At 42.1% G+C, this 19,523-nt stretch overlaps 1 protein-coding gene across 1 annotated transcript; it reads right to left on the bottom strand.

Annotated features, from left to right (window-relative positions):
- Positions 1 to 4,915: 4,915 nt before the first annotated feature.
- Positions 4,916 to 19,353, bottom strand: LOC310823004 (RAC-beta serine/threonine-protein kinase). Its single transcript, XM_083695645.1, has 14 exons — positions 18,882 to 19,353; positions 16,528 to 16,683; positions 15,389 to 15,517; positions 14,949 to 15,060; positions 14,089 to 14,239; positions 13,473 to 13,604; positions 9,526 to 9,591; positions 9,335 to 9,403; positions 9,086 to 9,208; positions 8,816 to 8,944; positions 8,283 to 8,497; positions 8,100 to 8,187; positions 5,811 to 5,913; positions 4,916 to 5,614 (listed from the first exon to the last, which is right to left on the bottom strand). Exons 2-14 carry the CDS (start codon positions 16,571 to 16,573, stop codon positions 5,535 to 5,537), a joined length of 1,443 nt encoding a protein of 480 aa, XP_083551771.1. The 5' UTR covers positions 16,574 to 16,683; positions 18,882 to 19,353; the 3' UTR covers positions 4,916 to 5,534.
- Between the last annotated feature and the right edge of the window lie 170 nt (positions 19,354 to 19,523).

The following is a 19,523-nucleotide window of genomic DNA, read 5'->3' on the forward strand; positions in this document are numbered from 1 at the left end:
TTCAGTTGGAATGCATTTTCCCCAAATGAGGAAATGAAACTACTGCTGGAGTTTGTTGTTGAGTTATGTAGCTTAGTCTCCTGAGTTCCCTCTACCATCTCCTCTGAATTACTTGCTCTGATCTGAAGATATACAGTAGTTGCCTGGTCACCCCAGACAACTCCTATTGTCTTTATAATGACAGTATATAGCACAAATAGGCAAGGGCAATCTGGCAGAGATATAGCTGAGGGAGAAAATATGCTGGATGTCTAAAGACATTTCATTCACCTGTTTTACAGGGGTGCAGATGAATGATGGAAATCAAATGGGTGAAAGATGTAGAAATCTGGCATGGTTGATCGAGACAGGTAGAAGCCAAAAGCCTGTTTTCTTTGACACATACAGTAGTAAACACAAAGAACACGCAGGCACGCACACGTGCACACACACACACACAGAGAGGTTAGAGTACCAGTTTCAGAGCCTGCTCTGTGGAGGAGAAGCAGTAGAGTCAAACACGGGCAGCGAGGCAGAGTCATCATCATTACTGAAAGAGAAGATGTGTGTGTGTACATTCCCCCAGGGTTGGAGCTCCAGTATGTGTAGCTCGTAGAGTGATGGACAGAAGCCCTCACAGTCTGCAAGGCTTCACTGTAGAGCCCAATGACAGCATGCATGGTTGAGTAGGCTAAATCCTGTTACACATAGGGTTGGTTTCCAGGACACAGATTCAACCTCGTCCTCGATTTAATCACACTTGCAATAGAAAATCTCCACTGAAGACACGTTTTAGTCTAGGATGAGTGTCAGGGTTAGATGATACTACAAACTTGTTTTCTTAGTCGGATAAATATCCCCCCTTTAGCACACCTCACACTGTACCATGATAGAATTATGCCCTCTAGTGGTCAGAGATTGGCATCACAAGCAGTCTGATGTTGAAGTAAATTCTAAATTCCATCCTTCTCCTGAAGTATACACTTGTAAAATTCCCCACGTGGATTTAGATGAGCATGGATTAGCGAAAGAGCCAGGGTTTAGACCAATTCTATGCTTTTACATCCACGATGGGAAGTGCACAAGTGCATTCTCCAGGAGATGGGTGGAACAATAGGACGCAACTGGGTCTTTTGAAACCGGAGTACAGGATGTATCAAGCATATAAACGGCCAATTAAAAGATAAGTGACATTTAAAAGCTCAACGGTCTGATTGAGATTATGAGTCTGTGTGTGTGTGTGTGTGTGTGTGTGTGTGTGTGGAGGTGAGAGTAGAACGTGGCAGCAAAAATGTTCTCAGGGAACGATTGGATAAAGATTATCGATAATCGTTATAACATTAATGATCAATCATGTACACCATGCTGTAATATTGGAATACCAAAAAGGTTTTCTGCATACATTATCTATTTTACAAATGTATAGAGATAGGTACGACTTCTGGTCTCTCCTCTGCTCCTGCAGTATCGCCTCTGTGGTGTTTAGCACAAAGCAGGATCATTCCATTAAATAAGACAGCTCACTCAAACACTCAGATATGGACATTGAACAGACATAGAAATGAAGTTATTCCAGAAACATTCTGAAACAAGATGGCTATAACTAATTGATCCTGATTTGACACATATGCTCCAGGTGTTCTGCAGATAGCTCTACTACAATCACACTATACTATATGCTTTCTAATAACGGTGTTATGCAGTACTTTATCATGTGAGTCTGAGAAATCTTTATCATGCAGTTGTTGTCATCCATAGTGGCTTTAAGGCCATGTTGTAGTACCCTGTACTATGACTCAGTTGATGTTTTGTTCCTGCTGGATCTTTAGCAATCTAATAATTGAATAAGGACAGCCGAGTATGTTTCTAAACCTATTAAACATGGGTACATTTATTTCTCCAGCCCCATCTTTGGACCTTATACCAAAACATGTGCCAGGCCAACTGTTTGGCTGAAAACTAATGGAGGACAAAGCTTTTTTTGGACATGACTGGACCTATCCAATCATGTCCAGTAACAGGGCCTATACTTTGAGGAAAGGAGGAAGGATACATATTTAAACGTTTTCAAACAGGGCCCAAGTCTCCCCTTCATCTAGCCTACTAAACAGAAAAACAGTCGAAGACCATACTCTGGTACAGTTCAGTTACAGTTATGTAGCTATTGCCAATTAGAAACTAATGTCATCAAAGACCCATAATGAAGAGATGCAAAGCTTTATTCAGTAAAAATCTTTACTGGCACATGATAATTGCAAATATTATACACGTGTTACACTGTAAAATCTTGCAACAGTGGGCTGAAACTGTCTACCAGGACATATTCTTCCCCTAAAAGATTGCTTAGACCTATTTCCTCCCCATCTGAACCTCAACTCAACAACCAAATAATTTCTTGGTACACCAGCATTTAGATATGACATTCGTGACTATTGATCACATTCAAAATACAGAGAAGCAAGGTAATCATGGTAAGGCTACATCTACAAAGCTGCTGATTTCCTCTTTTCACATGATGCATTCATCATCAAGCCTTTTTTGGTATATTTACATAAAAGCCAGTGAGGATTTGCTTTATCTACTAGCTGTGTCTGTGTAAGCCTACAAGAGAGGTCAGGGGTATTTGATTGCATGGCAAGTGTAACACTAAAGCATTGGCCACAGGGTATTTTCATACATAGTCCTCTAAAAGAACCAAACTCAGAACCCTTTAAAAAGAACCAAGAGGTGAAAAAATTACCGACAGACTGGGAGTGGTTTGCGCTGACATTGCACCCAAAAAAGCTAATTGCACTATGGACTTAAAGGGAACCAGAGTTCACAAAAATTGGCTAAAAGGGACCAAGTGTGAAAATACCCTGAGACAGCAATAAGATGCTTTTTTCTTTACTGCCAACTTTAGAAAAGATCTACAGCCCCCCCTGGTGGCCACCCTAAGACTGAAGGCAAAAGGAGAGGGTCCATCAGAGTGAGGTTGTCCTGAAATCCGGTCCTGCCGTTTCTGAGGTTGAACACTAGCCTGCGCCGGTGATAAGAGATGGTGAAGTGAAGGGTTGTTGAAAAAAGCTATTTTGTCAGCCAGCCATTCTCTGGAACTGAGGTAAAAGACCACTAGACATCGTTGTAGAAATGGTAGAGGACCTTGGATCCTCTACAATGCCCTAATTCAAACCTTCTGCTGTGCATATCACTCACACTCCCTCTTTCTCACACTCCCACACACAAACACACACATGCACAAACCCTGTGATCACATGTATTTTGAAAAAAAACAAAACACAGGCATGATCTGAATGAAGAACTAAAGCAAAGGGAAAACAAACATAAATTGTTTTTTTTGTTTTTTTAACTTTTTTAATATATATATTCATTTATATAATATATATATACTTAAACGAGACAATGTGTCTTCCAAAGTTTAAGGAATAGTGGACAAAAAGGAATCAAAACAAACAAAGGTAAAACAATGAAAAGTAAAAAGAAATAGGTCTTGATGTTCCTTGAGTAAAGAATATTTTTCAAAAGGCAAAAAAATAATAATATCTGTCCCAGCACTTGTGGGATAACAACGGTTGTCTCACCAGCAATCATTCCTCTAGCTTTCAGACAGGGGGCACACACACTCAGGTACAAGGGTAGTTAATGGGTGGCCATCTCTGTAGTCCTGACATAACACTTTGTGGACTACATAAATACTTAATATGTTGGAAAAAATACTAAACCAAGAACTCAACACCAATTGTTGAATTCAAGTGTACATTTTTCACCACTTTTCACAAAATTTGGCCTCATCACAAACATTGATCCATGATTCTAACCGTTTTCATTCTTAAATATGGGAACATTCAAATGCTTATCTTGAAAAAAAAAAGAAAAAAAAAAAGAAGTGTTTACATCAATACAATTAAAAAAAAACAACAAGTAAAGACAGATAACTGAACACAAATTGATTGACAGCTATTCTTCAGGATATTCCTGCTCAGAGGCAGTAGCGACAGCTGCTAGAAGAACTTTAACAGCTGTGTGAATCTGGACAGAGAAGACTGGAGATGTGGTCACTCATCTAGCTCTAGCCCTCCTCCTCCTCCTCCTCCTCCTCCTCCTCCTCTTTTCTCTTAACTGTTCAAACTAACAGGGGAAACAAGCCTTTCACACCAGGTGGTCGCTTAGGATACATACTACTGTACTTCATCTCTTTTTTCCCTTTAAAACCTCTCATTGACTGTGCTGTGTAGTGTTCTCTGGTCTCCCTGTTTTTTTTCAGCATACGGAATCAAAAACTCTTGCTTTTATGCAAAACTTACATGCAAACGTAAAACAGACACAAGAAGATGTTGAGATTCAAAAGGGTCATTCATACATTCTCTTCCGCACACACATTCATTAGCACACATTCATTAACACACATTCATTAGCACACATTCATTAGCACACATTCATTAACACACATTCATTAACACACATTCATTAGCACACATTCATTAACACACATTCATTAACACACATTCATTAACACACATTCATTAGCACACATTCATTAACACACATTCATTAGCACACATTCATTAACACACATTCATTAACACATTCATTAACACATTCATTAACACACATTCATTAACACACATTCATTAGCACACATTCATTAACACACATTCATTAACACACATTCATTAACACACATTCATTAACACACATTCATTAACACATTCATTAGCACACATTCATTAACACACATTCATTAACACATACACAGTGCAAGCAGAGAATTAGCTACCTTCCCCTAGGTTCACATCTCTTCTTGCCCCTCCCCTCATTCTCTCCCCACCCCTCTCCCTCTCTCTTTCCTTCTGTAGGAACAGTCCAACACGATTTGTAACAGCAAGTTCCAGAAAGAGCACTTGTAAAAATTGCAGAAATATGGCTTTGAAAACCGTAACAATCAAAGGAAAATTTTATTTCAAAAATATTTTTCTTTTTCTTCCCAAAATCTTTTTTTTTTTTCTTCCATCTCATTTCAAAATTTGTTTTGTAGTTATTCTTTTCTATCCAGTACGGTTTTTCATCTGCAGTCTATGGGAGGATTGGTGTCATTGCATGTCAGTCTGTGTCTGTACGTGTCGGATAGGTGTAGCATGCGTTCGGCTGGTGGCGAGGTGGTATTTGCTGGCATAACCTGGGTATGGTGAAGTGCTGTCACTGCTCGGATGTGATGCACAGTGTAGTGTGGCAGGGAGCCTGCAGGCAGGGCTAAAGGCAGCCCCGTCCCGTTGGAGAGATAAAGCCGCCAGTCTGTCCACATGGGCCTGCTGAGGTCAGTCATCCATTGCGTGCTTTCATGTCATGCTCTAGGATCCATGTCTTCACATTGATCTGTTGGCGCTTGTGTGTGTGTGTGTGTGTGTGTGTGTGTGTGTGTGTGTGTGTGTGTGCGTGCGAGTGTTTCTTGTGCGAGTTGTTTGTGTTTTTGTGTGTCATCCCAATTCCCCAGCAGTGCGAGTGTGTTTCTGAATGCGTGTTAGCCTGCCTGCTCATGTGAGTGTGTGAGAGAGAGGTCACTCCCGTATGCTGGCGGAGTACGAGAACTGAGGGAAGTGAGTGCGCTGGTCCGGGTCTTCTGCGTCTAAGCTGTCATCTGGAGGAACCAATAGGGGAGACGGGGCGAAAGAAGGAAATTCAACACACAGACCAGGAAAAGGGTGACAGATGTTTGTTTCTTAATATGATACTGAAACATACAAACACACCGCCCGGTGTTATAACTTTAGAATTTGTAACTGTAGAACATTGAACTTGAAATACAACCACGCACACTGTACGTTCACACTCACACTTGTCTGGGGGCGTTACGGTGATGGTTTGTGCTGTGAACTCATCGTCAAAGTAGCGTGTATCTGTCTCTGAGGTCACCTGGGGCTTGAAGGGTGGGATGAGCTGTGGGGTAGACCAGAGGCATATATTAGAAGTGTTCTTTCTTAATCTCAGAGGACAATTTGAAGGGTGGGATGAGCTGTGGGGTAGACCAGAGGCATATATTAGAAGTGTTCCTTCTTAATATCTCAGGGGACAATTTGTCTCGTAGGCAGGGGGAACACAACATACAACAAAAGCACAATACAACAGAAAGTTAAAAACAGACAAATTACAACAACAACACATGTACACAACCACACAGTACACCCTAACGATCTAACATATGCCCTAGCATACTGTACAATTAAAGTGCCAGTCTACAATAAAGTGCAACGGGAGTCCGGAGGTCATGTTCCATCCTTCTGTGCTCCTGGAAAGTGTATTTAGTGATTTAATGGCTGTGGGAATGAAGGAATGTTTGTATCTGTTGGTTTTTAGTTTGGGGAGAGTCTGAGGATAGGGAGCCTGAGGATAGGGGTTTGAACTGTGAGTTAAGAGGGGGTTTCACAGCCTGAAGCTATAGCTTGAGCTTTTCGGTTGACTGATCGCTCTGTTTGACCCCTATGATTTTGTAGCTCCGTTTCACGATACAGGTTATTCCACTATTGCATTTGACATTCAGGTTGCCAATCAGGTTGCCAATTTGTTGTAAGTCGCTTTGGATAAAGGTGTCTGCTAAATGCAATCAAGCAAATCAGAGAAAACCATCAAATGGACTCAATAAAGGACCTATAAAAAAAGTTTTCCTAGTTTTACCGACATTAAAATACCTCAACTTCCTTAAACAAAACAAACGCTGTTAGCCCTTCTCCATTACATTTCATCATGTACATCAAAGCACAGTTTTATCATCAATTACTGTACTCACATGCTTATAACTGTCAACAATGTCCACCTCCTGGCCCTTAATGGTAGTTTGTTGTAGAATTGGGTGGTTTGAACCTAAAATCTATATGAACCTAAAATCTATGGCCATATCTTTTAACTTCATTAAGTTGTAGGAAAGCATCATCATACTATTCATAGACCACAGGTCTGTGACATATCTCATGCTCCTGGAGTAGGCTAAGAATTACCGAGTTGTCTGCAAACTAGCACTTCAGACCTTTACCCTGGGTTCTGTTGGTTAAAAAAAATCCAGTATCCATCCGACAATGTTAAAATCCAAACCAAAATTCACAATGAGTTTGTCTGCTAAAACATGGGGCTTATAAGTAGATGAAATGTCAATAAAGCAGTTTAATATGAGTCTGCAGCCCTCTATGTGCAGGAGCACCAAGTTGAGTAACGTGGCCCTGGCATCCTCAACTCCACACTTGGCCCTATAAGCAAACTGCAGTGGGTCTAAGAGATGAGGGTTCTTGACAATAGCTCTGTCTTTAACAGTTTTTCAAGCGACTTCATCACTATTGATGTAAGTGCAACCGGCCTAAAATCATTTTGTATTAGGGGGTGTTTGATTTTTTTTTTAGGGAAATCCCATTTGCCTGTTTCCATAGATTAGGCACTCTTTGCAGATTAAACCACACCTGGAAAATATCACAGAAGTTGTGCAGCACTGGATTACAGAGATATTATCTGGCCTAGGACTCTTCGTAGCTTTGTTCTACCTGAATACCATTGTCACACTGTTCATCAAAAATGATCTGTCCAGTAGCAGTGGCCTTTTAGTCCTCGGATTTCCTTACTGAAATCAAATGCATCAAACCTGAAATAAAACTCAAACTCCTGTGCTACAAGCTGCTTGTCAGATTTCACACCATCCTCTTCTCACTTTTAATCTTTAATCTAGTGGTAGTGTTCATCCCAGACTGAACCCAGGTTGTTCATGCTCAGTTCTCTCTAGCTTTTCTTTGTAGTTTTGCTTGGCCCTTCTTATCTCACTGCTCTGTCTAAATCCTGCTTCTCAGCCATGTTACTCACATAGAATGCCCTATTTGTCTTATTCAGTAAGGTATTAAGTGATTTTGTAACCCAGGGCTTGTTCTTTTGTTGGAAAAAAGCCAACAAAAAGAATACAAATGACGTTTCCATTGCCTCAAGCCTTCTCGTCTTCCCGTGAGTTATGCGGATAGACGGGTGAATGTTTGAAAACAAACAAACAAGCACTGGCTGTTCCATTAAGTGCATTCGTTTCAACTGGCACTTTTCAACATTTTGTGAAATCAAGTATCTAATCAAGCATCCAAGTATCTAGGCCGTCTCACCTTCCTCTCTACAACGTCCTGCCAGTTGATGGTGGTGAAGAATTTGTGGGTCATCACGTCTTTGGCATCATCTGGCCCACCTCCAAGCCTTCAGAGTGATCATAGTCAGTATCATTACCACCATTTACTTTTCACTCAATACATCAAGAAAAGCATGTTCGCTCAGGAAACACGCCCACACACCTTTGCTTGGGGTCCTTCTTCAGCAGGCCAGCGAGCAGAGCCTTGCCCTCAGGGGCCAGGTTCCTGGGGAAGCGGATCTCCTCCATGAGGATGAGCTCAAAGAGCCGCTCATGGTCCTGGTTGTAAAAGGGCAGCCGACCGCACATCATCTCATACATGACCACACCCAGACCCCACCAGTCCACCGCTCGACCATAGTCATTGTCCTCTAGAACCTGAATGGGGAGAGGACGGGAAGGGAGGAGATTTTGAGATTTCACAAGATGAGAAATCTAATTCTTGGGAAGGCAAGGGAACTTTCTCTCCAACTCTGTTGCAATGTAAACAATGACCTATTTGCGGTGTGCAATGTGTCCGGTTGATAATCATTTACTTGCCAGTTGCAAAGTTACTACTAAACTCTGACATTAAGAAATGAAGAATTGTTGACGAGGATAGCAGCAAATAATACCTCAGATCATCTGAACAGAATCACAATATGTTGATCGAACCACAGAAGGAACCAATGATTGATGACTACTTGATTTGGTTACCTCAGGGGCCAGGTATTCTGGGGTGCCACAGAAAGTCTTCATGGTCGCTCCATCTGTGATGCCTTCTTTACACAGTCCAAAGTCTGTGATCTTAATGTGTCCATCTTTGTCCAGCATTAGGTTCTCCAGCTGAAAGAGAAACAAGAGAGATGAGGGCTGCTTCTTAATGACAAAACTGTTATGTAATTGTAGGTGCTGGAGAGGTATACAGCAAAGTAAAAATCAGCAATACAAGATTTTCAAGCAGATTTGGTATAAAAGCACCTTTACCTTGAGGTCCCTGTACACTACATCTTGTGAGTGCAAGTATTCAAGCGCAGACACAATCTCGGCACCGTAAAACCGTGCCCTGTCTTCCGTAAACACGCGGTCCCGTGACAAATGAAAGAACAGCTGTCGACACCGAGACATAAACCAATAAATATGAGCGAGTGACTTTATTTCTGTGATTGATTAATTAATCAATACATGATCTACAGTATTTGACACGGCAAACGGAATGAGGCAGGAGGGGCTCACCTCTCCTCCATTTGCGTACTCCATCACAAAGCATAGCCGGTCATGTGTTTGGAATGCATACTTTAGCGTCTGTGTGGGAGACAAGAGACTCAGATTCAGCAACAACATTATTATGGACATTAAGGAATGAGTATGTTGCGTAGTGAATTGTTGTCGCCAATGAGCTTAGTGGACACCAGTCAGGAACTCACCGTTAGAAAGGGATGCCTCGTATTCTGCAGGACTCGGCTCTCTGTGACTGTGTGTGCCACCTCGTCCTATGGGGACAAACACACAGTCACATTTGGTGGGACAATAACATACAGCAGCATAGGCTACACACCAAATGACTAGTTCTATCACCTTAATATATGATCCGTGCGTGTATGTATGTATGTGTGTATATATATATATATATATATATATATATATATATATATATATATATATATATATATTTACATATTTCTCATCTGTAATTTATTATATTCTTATAATTCATATAGCCATACAACAATCTATTTCAATCAGTATAACCATGTCTTCATGGTCATATTTTGTTCAGTCATACACTGTTCAATGACTCTTATGATCAGTATTATACTCATTTCTGACTATGTCGTAACGGTACAAATCAAGACAGCCAGTCAGTGTGGCACTGGTCCTATCTGTTGGTGGCAACGCGTTGATTCAGGTGCAAGGCCACCCTGACGGCCACTTGTTATTGAACTGTGCATGTGTCGCTTTCCCTTTCGAGGTTGCGCGAAAACTCCTCATCTGAGAGAGTTTAAACAGAGAGAGATTGCGCACCCTGCCAGAGAGTTTGGCCTCTGCGGACAGCCTTTTGTCTTTCACCGGAATTGAGTCTTTTATTTAAAGTATTTAAGTTGAGCCCAAGGGACTTACAATAATTAAAATACAACAATTCTGGTGCCACGATCCGGATGCCTGACACCTGCTCGGGACAGGAGTTGCTGCGTGAAAACTACAACTCAACAAACTCTCAATCGGCACCAAAACTAAAAGGTAAAGGACTTTTGCATTTCCCTTTTAGGTATTGAATTGAGTGTGTCATTAGTGAGTTTTTCTGAGTTTGGTGACTCTGGTCTGAGAGGGGGGGCGACATTGCAAGGTAAAATGAATAAAGGCTTCCTTATGGGTGTGCATGCACGGGACTGTGTTCCCAAGTAAAAAAAAAAGAAGAAAGAAACAGGGAAATAAATAAATAAACGGCTTTCTTAAAGACGCACGCACAGGGAATTGGATTTACCCTGGTATTTCGGTCTGTGAGCTCACAAGAGAAAAAGGTTCTCCCCGGTTTTGCTGTCGCACGTAGGGAGAAAATCGTTGTATGTATTGTTTGTGTGTTCAAATCTATTCATGAATAGTCTGTTGTTGGACAACAGTATCATTTGTGCAGTATGTTCCACTATAATTAGAAAAGGGTTGATTTCTGTCAAAAAATTGGTCATAGCCCAAAAGTGGAATGCAAAAAAAAGAGGTAGGCCTAGTGTAGTCACAACAAAGAGTGTAAAAGTAAGTCTCCCGTGACAATATCTTAGATGTTTATTTTCCAGGGACAATTTGACATAGGAATAAAAGGAAATGGGAAGTTAGAGTGAGATTATGATGACGTTAAATTAACAGTAACAAGCATTAAATGCACTTCTCAGTAAGATCAAATAGAACACTATTGAATAAGATAAATAGAGTTAAAAAATGTTTGTTTTTTTAGAAGGGGATTCTCTGAGGTATTTTTCTGACTGTTATTAAAGGGTGCAGAGCCTTAGGTTAATTTATCTTGTTGGTTGAGGAAGACTTAAAAATGTGCATTCATAATGTGTTAAAACAGGCCAGAGCAGACGTTTTGTGAATCATCGCAACCATTAAGCATAGGCATATTAATGGACAGTTTATCATTCGTGCCTAGTTGACAAGGATAATTTTGCTTACTTGGTCTACAGCACACCTTCAGAGTATTGATCGGCAGCCTGGTGTTGTTCAACAAAGTAAACATATTTAGAGAAATTTAAGTGAACATTAGTCACCAACTCCAATTTGTAGCCAGCTGTAATACGGGTACTTCTGATATTAATCTTGTTCCCAGACACCTCCCCCCAAATGCTCAGAAGGTCTTGTGGACCATCATTTACAATAACAAGGTCAGGGAGTATCTTCTGGTTGCTTCTGATAAAGTCCTAAACCATACAAGATAGAGAGGGAAATGAAGAGAGTGGGTTTAAACTAGCCTACTGTACCAATTCAAAAGTTTATAATAATATTATGAATATTTTGGGAGGATTATGGACATATTTATAAAAAAAAAAAAAAAGAATATAAGAGTATAAGAACTGGCAAGTAGCCAAAGACAAATAGTTGATAATAGCATTAAATGCCAAACAACTTATTAAATGGAAAGTAATGTAGATGTTTTTTTGTTTTTTTATTGAAATGTAATTAGACTCAACCTGATAAGTTGATGTGCTTTCAAGACCCACATTCAAATAAGAGTTTAACCTTTATTCCTAATTTTGAATGTAGGGATAGAATTGCCACTGGTATGTGAAGGCCACACACAGGCATTAAGGCAGACTATGCTGATAGGGGTGCAAGACACTCCTGATAGGGGTGCAAGACACTCCTGATAGGGGTGCAAGATGTTTAGGTGGCTGTTCCGCACTCTGTTCTCATTGTTTTGTCAGCTGGCGACGCTCAGCGGATATTTATACCAATTTGATATTGTTGATTGTGGATGTCTCTGTGTTTTGGTACCCATAACAATGTTGATTTGGAGTTTAGAATGCTGCTGTACTCCTACTTCATGAGGAACATCATATTGACAGTAACTGATTTATTTTCTGTTGGGGCATCATGTTTCTCATGGTCATTGGCATGGCATATCACAAAGACAGGCAGCAAGAGAGAACAGCCCCGCCTCACTGCTGACTTTGTTGTTACAAAACAGTGCTGATAATGAGGAGAAATGGATTTGGATGTGTAATGACTGTACTGTGATGACAATGTTTGGTACCATTGGAGCGGACGCCCGGTGGCCCCAAAAGCACGCGAGCAAAGGGTGACCTTTGGATTTGGTGCAATCTGTAACTGAATGGAGCCGGCGGACTGGGTCTACATAAAGAACTTCAGGAGAACCCAGCCCCTCGACCCCCGCTGGACCGGCCCCTTCCAGATCCTGCTGACCACTCACACGGCTATCAAGTGTGAAGGACGAGACAGCTGGATCCATGTCTTGCACTGCAAACATGATCAGCCCCCTGCAACCCTGTGCCGTGCTGATCCTCACATCACTACTGGTCATGCTGACTGTCGATTTCCTCTTTTTCAGATAAGTCGAAGCCCCAGAAACTAGAGACTGTCCCCACCCAAAGAAGCTGTGCCTCAGAGTGGAAGAAGATACGACTTAGACTTGCACTATTCAAGGGGACTCCACTGCTGTTGTAAGAATTGCGTCTATTATTTTTTACAATACCCGTGGAGAGTTAGAACATGACTGCTGACCTGTTGGTTGTGATTCAGAATAAGTCACAGGCAGACAGGACATCTCCATCTATAATTTGTGCGTGGGGGGGGGGGTTATTCATTGTGTCTGATCAATCATAGTCATAGTAGCTGAACAGGCCCTTCTCATCCAAGAAGGTATTTTTCCTAAGAAGGATAAAGGCAGCCCCTCCGATATCACCCTATATGCTCAGCCCGCCTATGGCGGCAGTTGGCCCCAATACAATGTAGGGCTTGATGTTTTGATCCCAAAGTGCTCCCATAGTGATTTGCCCTGGTTCGACAGTAACCAATTTCATTGTTCTAGACCCCGTTAATTTCTCAAATGGATCCCATATCATTATGGCTATGCATGGAGGGGTCCTCACAAATATACTGTTCTGTACCTTCTTCAGCCATCACCCCATTAGAGATGCGGCCCCATGGGCCTGGACCCTGAGAAGGTCTAATGTGATTAATTTGGGTATCAGGACATACTGTGGGGTATCTGTGTCTGGTACGTTGACAAAACCGCACCACCACCTGTATCATCCCCCATGCATTTTGTGTGAATATTGATAAGAATATAATAAATGTTAGATGAGAAATGTGTCTCCCCTCACAACTATATGATAGATGACACTATACACTCAACGCTCACCTTAGCGATGATTACTTCTTTGCGCAGGATTTTCATGGCGTAGTACATCCCTGTGGCCTTTTCTTTGACCAGAATAACCTTGCCGAACGTCCCCTTCCCCAGCAGCTTCAAGTAGTCAAAGTCACTCATGGTCTGTGGGGAGACATAGGAGAGGACAAGAACAAACCATGAGTATGTACATATCAGTCAATTCAATCGTTATCCAGTAGGATAACCAGTAGGATTGACATTGACAGCAGAAGACTATAAGTCCCAAAGTACTAACAAAGATCTGAATGAAACAGAGGTAAATAAGTACCTCAACTTACCATAAGGATGTGGCAGAAATGTTCTGTACTATGACTGACAGTCCAGAAGACAAAACTGCCTTAGACCCCGTAATAATAACCTTAACAGTAATAATGGCGTTCCAGCCCCTTCAGGGCTTGGTACCCTTAAATCATAACAACTTTCTTTATTTGCCACTTTTATACACAGTTGTTGCAAAGTGGTTCACACAAACATTTTAAAAGAAAAGGGAAACAGACACTTAAAAACATAGCTGATGGACAGAATATTGACTGAGTTGTAAAAAGGCTTCAGGTTAGTGGGACTAGGTTGGGCAGACAACACTGACCACTTTGTTGCGGGACTTTGACATGGCAACTTCCATCTCCTCCATGGCACTGCAGTCACTGGGGGAGCCAAACTTGATGTCCATGGGCTCCTCTTCCTCCCGTGTCTTCAGGCCGTTGGCTACGGCTTGGATAGCTCTCATCCATTCCTCCCTGGAAGAGGAATGAGGGAAAGTCAGGGTTTTCATTAAGATAACTTGAAGCTTCAGGACAAAATTGACCGTTTGGTTGGCACGGTGCTAATTTATAGGGACACAGACATGAACCTGCTTGTTTCATTGGGACATTTGTGCTTGTGCCTTTCAGTGACATGGCAGTGCTGTTACAATGACTATGATGTGTGTGTGTGTGTGTGTGTGTGTGTGTGTGTGTGTGTAGGGTGGGGTTAGGGAGTGATCACTAATCAGGTCAATTACAGACCTCTGAAAGTTGGCAAGGAAAATGCAAGTTTGAAAACTGTCAGTTTTTAGGAGACTGGGAATGCAGTTCACCATCTTCCTCCTCGACGACAGCTCTTTCAACCACTCTATGGTTAAATATGTTTTATTTATTCAGTACACAAGAAAGTGCAGGTTGGTGGTTTGCAGGTTGGCAAGAAAACAAATAAATCAAAATGATACAAAATTAAAAATCTAAATTAGTGCAGGTGAGGTGAGAGACAAACAAATCCCAACAGTCTTTTTTTTGTCAACGCCTTCTGCGCTCTCTCCACACCTTCTCAAAACCCACCGGAGAAGGTCAGAGGTTCCTCTCCTCAAACCTTCTCCTCCACTGCCTTTAAAAGGGTGGTAAGCAGATAGGACGTGAGGAATTTGAGGTGAGACTTGACTCATCCCGTCACCACCAGCCTTGCCATTCTCACCTCTCTTCGTTACTGTCCACGTGGAAGGTGCGCTCGATAACCGTTGTCCATTGTAGGCAACGGATGACAAAGGTGTTAGGCCTGGGCCGTTCTGTCTTCATCAGCTGACACTCTACACACACCAGGCAAGCAGAAGAAGCTTAGAGAGGTATTGAAGAATATCAAATTCACACTGCCTTCGTCCCTATTCCCCACCCTTCTCCCTCATTTGTGCGTGACTCTTACACCAATCCCATGCTTTAAAATCCACACAGGGGAGAACACAAGTTCACACTTCAGGGAGAGCAGTGACCAATCAGGAGGCAGCCACTGTGTGAGCAGCATCAGGGAAACTCACTTCATGCAACCAAACTATCTATCAACCAAACTATCACTTTTCAACCAAACTATCTATCAACCAAACTATCACTTTTCGGAGTTTGCCCCAATAAACAACAGACCTGCTACTGAGAAGTTGTTGAGGGGTGGGAGGCTGTGGTCAGACATCTCTGGCTTCTCCTTGTAGCCGATGAAGGAGCCATCACTCTTCAGGATGAAGTACCTGGGCCTCCAAGTCTTAATGTACTCTCCTGCAGAGAGTGAGAGAGACAGACACATGAGTAAACCGGACTCAGATGGTATACTAGAAACAGAGTGTGTGGCCATGTCCAAAAACACCCCCTTGCCCCCGCTCTCTAGACACTTGTGTCGGTATGAAAATATTGGATAGATATAAGCAAGATGGCCACAGTTCCATCCAGTCTATGAAAGTTAGGTGGAGTTACTACTACTACTACTTCCACCAGAGGCCACGGTGGAGTTACTACTACTACTACTACTACTACTACTACTACTTCCACCAGAGGCCACGGTGGAGTTACTACTACTACTACTTCCACCAGAGGCCATGGTGGAGTTACTACTACTACCACTACTACTACTACTTCCACCAGAGGCCACGGTGGAGTTACTACTACTACCACTACTACTACTACTTCCACCAGAGGCCATGGTGGAGTTACTACTACTACTACTACTTCCACCAGAGGCCACGGTGGAGTTACTACTACTACTACTACTTCCACCAGAGGCCACGGTGGAGTTTCTACTACTACTACTTCCACCAGAGGCCACGGTGGAGTTACTACTACTACTACTACTTCCACCAGAGGCCACGGTGGAGTTTCTACTACTACTACTTCCACCAGAGGCCACGGTGGAGTTACTACTACTACTACTACTACTACTACTACTACTTCCACCAGAGGCCACGGTGGAGTTACTACTACTACTACTACTACTTCCACCAGAGGCCATGGTGGAGTTACTACTACTACTACTACTACTACTACTACTTCCACCAGAGGCCACGGTGGAGTTACTACTACTACTACTACTACTACTACTTCCACCAGAGGCCATGGTGGAGTTACTACTACTACTACTACTTCCACCAGAGGCCATGGTGGAGTTACTACTACTACTACTTCCACAAGAGGCCACGGTGGAGTTACTACTACTACTACTACTACTACTACCAGAGGCCACGGTGGAGTTACTCATTTCTACATAGGGCCTGACACTGAACAGCGGAGCTCACCTCTCTTGTGGAGCCATCCTTCTCTCACTACGCTGACTTCGTTCATGCTGGGGCGGAGGGCTGATGGGGTTCAGGGTGGGGATGAAGGGGCAAGGGGAGCTATGGTTCTGCTGGTGGAGGGTGTCAGATGAGTGTCTCAGATGGAAATCTCAATACCTGGGGACAGACAAAAGAAACACGACATTAGCCACAACACAGAAGGGGCCTGAAATTAGGTACTTTTCAACTAGTCATTGAGAATTTGTCAAATTAAAACTAGAATAAATATTAATTAATGATAAAATGATGTAATATAATGGAAAACGATCGCCACCACAATTAGGCTACATTTTCAACTTTTCAAGATGTTTCTAATGTAAACTTGACATTAGAGGCACCGACAGATGGAAAAACCCTGTTACACTCTTACAGTGCCCTTTTCATGAAACAACTAGGTTAAAAGGCAAAAACACAACACTGACATAAAAAACAAGTTAAACAAACTATAACAATTCCAAAGAAGTTCCTCAGAAATGTATGTACATTTTAAAATTAAGGAGAACTGGGATGAATTGTAAATGGAAATGCTACTAAAAACACTACTAAAATATTGATAAGTTTGGTACTGGTCAGTAAGCAGTGTGGAGTCAACAAATTCCTCAGAACAGACTCAATGTACCCCTTTGCTTATCAAGAGAGCATTGGTCTGCTTGTTTTGATTCCTCACTCAAGTCAATTCCAGTGTGAATCCCCAGTGTTGGGTGTCTTTTCTGCAGCCAGGTCTGTCCAAAGGCAGGCCACCCGTCCCCAGGCCCTGCCCTGGCAGCACTCCCGGTCACCATGGGCACTGCACTGGATTACCCAGGCAAAATCCCCACCTTGTGATGCACTCTGCTGCCCATTACACAACTACACAGCCAAACAACTGCCAAATACCATCCCCCCACCTCATCTTGCACTTGCCCATGGACATACAAGCGCGAGGTCCAAAAGGAGCAAGACAAACATAATTACTTCCATGACCTTAGGCTGAGTGCAACAATTCCAGACCTTTCACAGCTAGAGCTTTCACAATTTCTCCTCCTTTCAACTTGCGTCACTGATTAAAAAACAAGTGGTGTTGGAGGTACTGGTGGTAATGGTACTGGCGGTAATGCCAGGGTTAGAGATCTGATATGTTGCTATGGCTCTGCCAGCTACAGGACCATGCAAAGACAAATGACACAAATGCCATATAGGAGGACCAAATGTTTTACCGACTCAGTCAGTCAGTGACTACTTTGCATTCCAAGGGAATACGGTGTCTGTTTGAACTGTATTATTTGTAGAGATGAAAATCAATGGTTCCCTTCCAGTTCAGTCGATTTTTAAATCTATTTATAAACTACATGTAAAGAAAGAATGAAAGGGCAGAGAACCATTGAAGTTTCAGTATTTTACAGTAGTCTTACACACAGATTTATCACCGTAGTACAGGGCAGTATAAACAACTCCAGAAAGCATACCGGCTAGTGAAACATCATTACTTAGTCAAACTCAAGTTTAAAACATAGACATTGGAACGTTCCGACGAGCAGTGACCCTGGGTCGATATCTACACCTGCGCCCGGAGATGATTGCTGTGTTGACAGATAAAACGGGACAAACACATGAAGGTGTGGGTGAATGAATAACACTGACACTTCCACACACCTGCTTAGCAAACTCGTAAACAGCGTGTGTACGCCAGCCCCTGCTGTGGAATTCAACACTTCCTCAATTTCCAAAGTTTACAATAAATACATATATAATATACATAACAATTTTATTACTATGTAACCAACATCGATTAGCTTGTAAACAGAGCTGCTAGCCAGGTGTCCAAATCATGACTGATAATCAGATTTAGACAGCTAGCTAGCGACAGGGAAGATGATAGCTTGTTATTGATTTTCGGGTCCAACACTGTCATAGCTTCTTACTCATAACAGCAAACTATGGCAACTATAAATCCGGGTCCGACTAATCTCTGGAACAAAGTAGATTAATGCACTTATTTGTTGCTACAAATCTAACTAGCACCATCATTTACATTGGTTTGTTAAAGCAGCCGTCAGATCCCTGCACAATACCCAAAATATAGTTAATTTCAGAAAGCTACCTCGCAAACTAAGTAAGCGTAAATTTGCAAGTGTTTCATATAGCTAGCTAGTTCCATACCAGCAGTTAGACAGACCCAGCACTTCCCCTCATTGTGTTGCAAGCAATCTAGCTGGCTAGCTAAAGCTAGCTTTCAAGACAATGTTCTGCTGTCAAATGAAGACTATAAATCGCTACTGCTTAGACTTGGGGTTAGTATCAATCAAGTTCTCCGTCAGCCGAGTTTATTATCTTACCTCGCCTTCTCCAGCAAGCTGCTTAGGCGAAAATACCGTTTTCCAGGGTTGTTGCTTTAGTTTAGCCAACGTTACTTAGCTGGACAACACACAAAGTAGTCTTGGATTTAAAAACGCCTCCGCAGTGAACCGTCCTTATGACTATCCTCCCAAGCTGGTGTATTGAACTCTGCCAATGAACACACAGCCTCCAAAAAATAACAAACAAATACCCGCTGATCTTTTTTTTCTTCCCACAACAGCGGCGTGTTGTTGTTGCTGCAGTTATTTAGGCTAGCTTGTTAGCCAACCAGCATGTTGTTAGCTAAGTAAAGACGGCTATGAAAGTGATCAGTAATTGTTATTGATACACCACTTTAAACAAACTCCAAGTCGTTACAATTTGGAAGTTAGGTTCGTAGTTATTCCTTTCCCCCTTAATTGTCCTCCTTGTTCGGTTCAGTCCTCTCCTGTGCTGGTGCTTCAGCAGGCCCTGTCCAAGTCACAGATAGAACAACCACAGTTCACACGCGCACAAACAGGACATGACGTTTCCATCTAGGGGCCTTTCGTAGATGAAAGGGAGAACTGCACCTGGGTGTGAAAAGCACATCAAGTACAGTGCTGTATTCTGTGTTATGTGTTATGTTCCTTCAGGGAATG

The sequence above is a fragment of the Argentina silus genome, assembly GCF_951799395.1.
Source record: "Argentina silus genome assembly, chromosome: X".
In the NCBI taxonomy this organism is placed as follows: Eukaryota; Metazoa; Chordata; class Actinopteri; order Argentiniformes; family Argentinidae; genus Argentina; species Argentina silus.

Bases quoted from the DNA above. Each gene is read 5' to 3' on its own strand.
- LOC310823004 (XM_083695645.1), bottom strand. From the start codon at position 16,573: ATGAACGAAGTCAGCGTAGTGAGAGAAGGATGGCTCCACAAGAGAG. The intron at 13,605-14,088 runs GTCAGTGTTGTC...GTCTCCCCACAG, and splicing joins CAAAGTCCCGCAACAAAGTG to ACCATGAGTGACTTTGACTA. The intron at 9,404-9,525 runs GTGAGTTCCTGA...TCTCCCACACAG, and splicing joins CGAGGCATCCCTTTCTAACG to ACGCTAAAGTATGCATTCCA.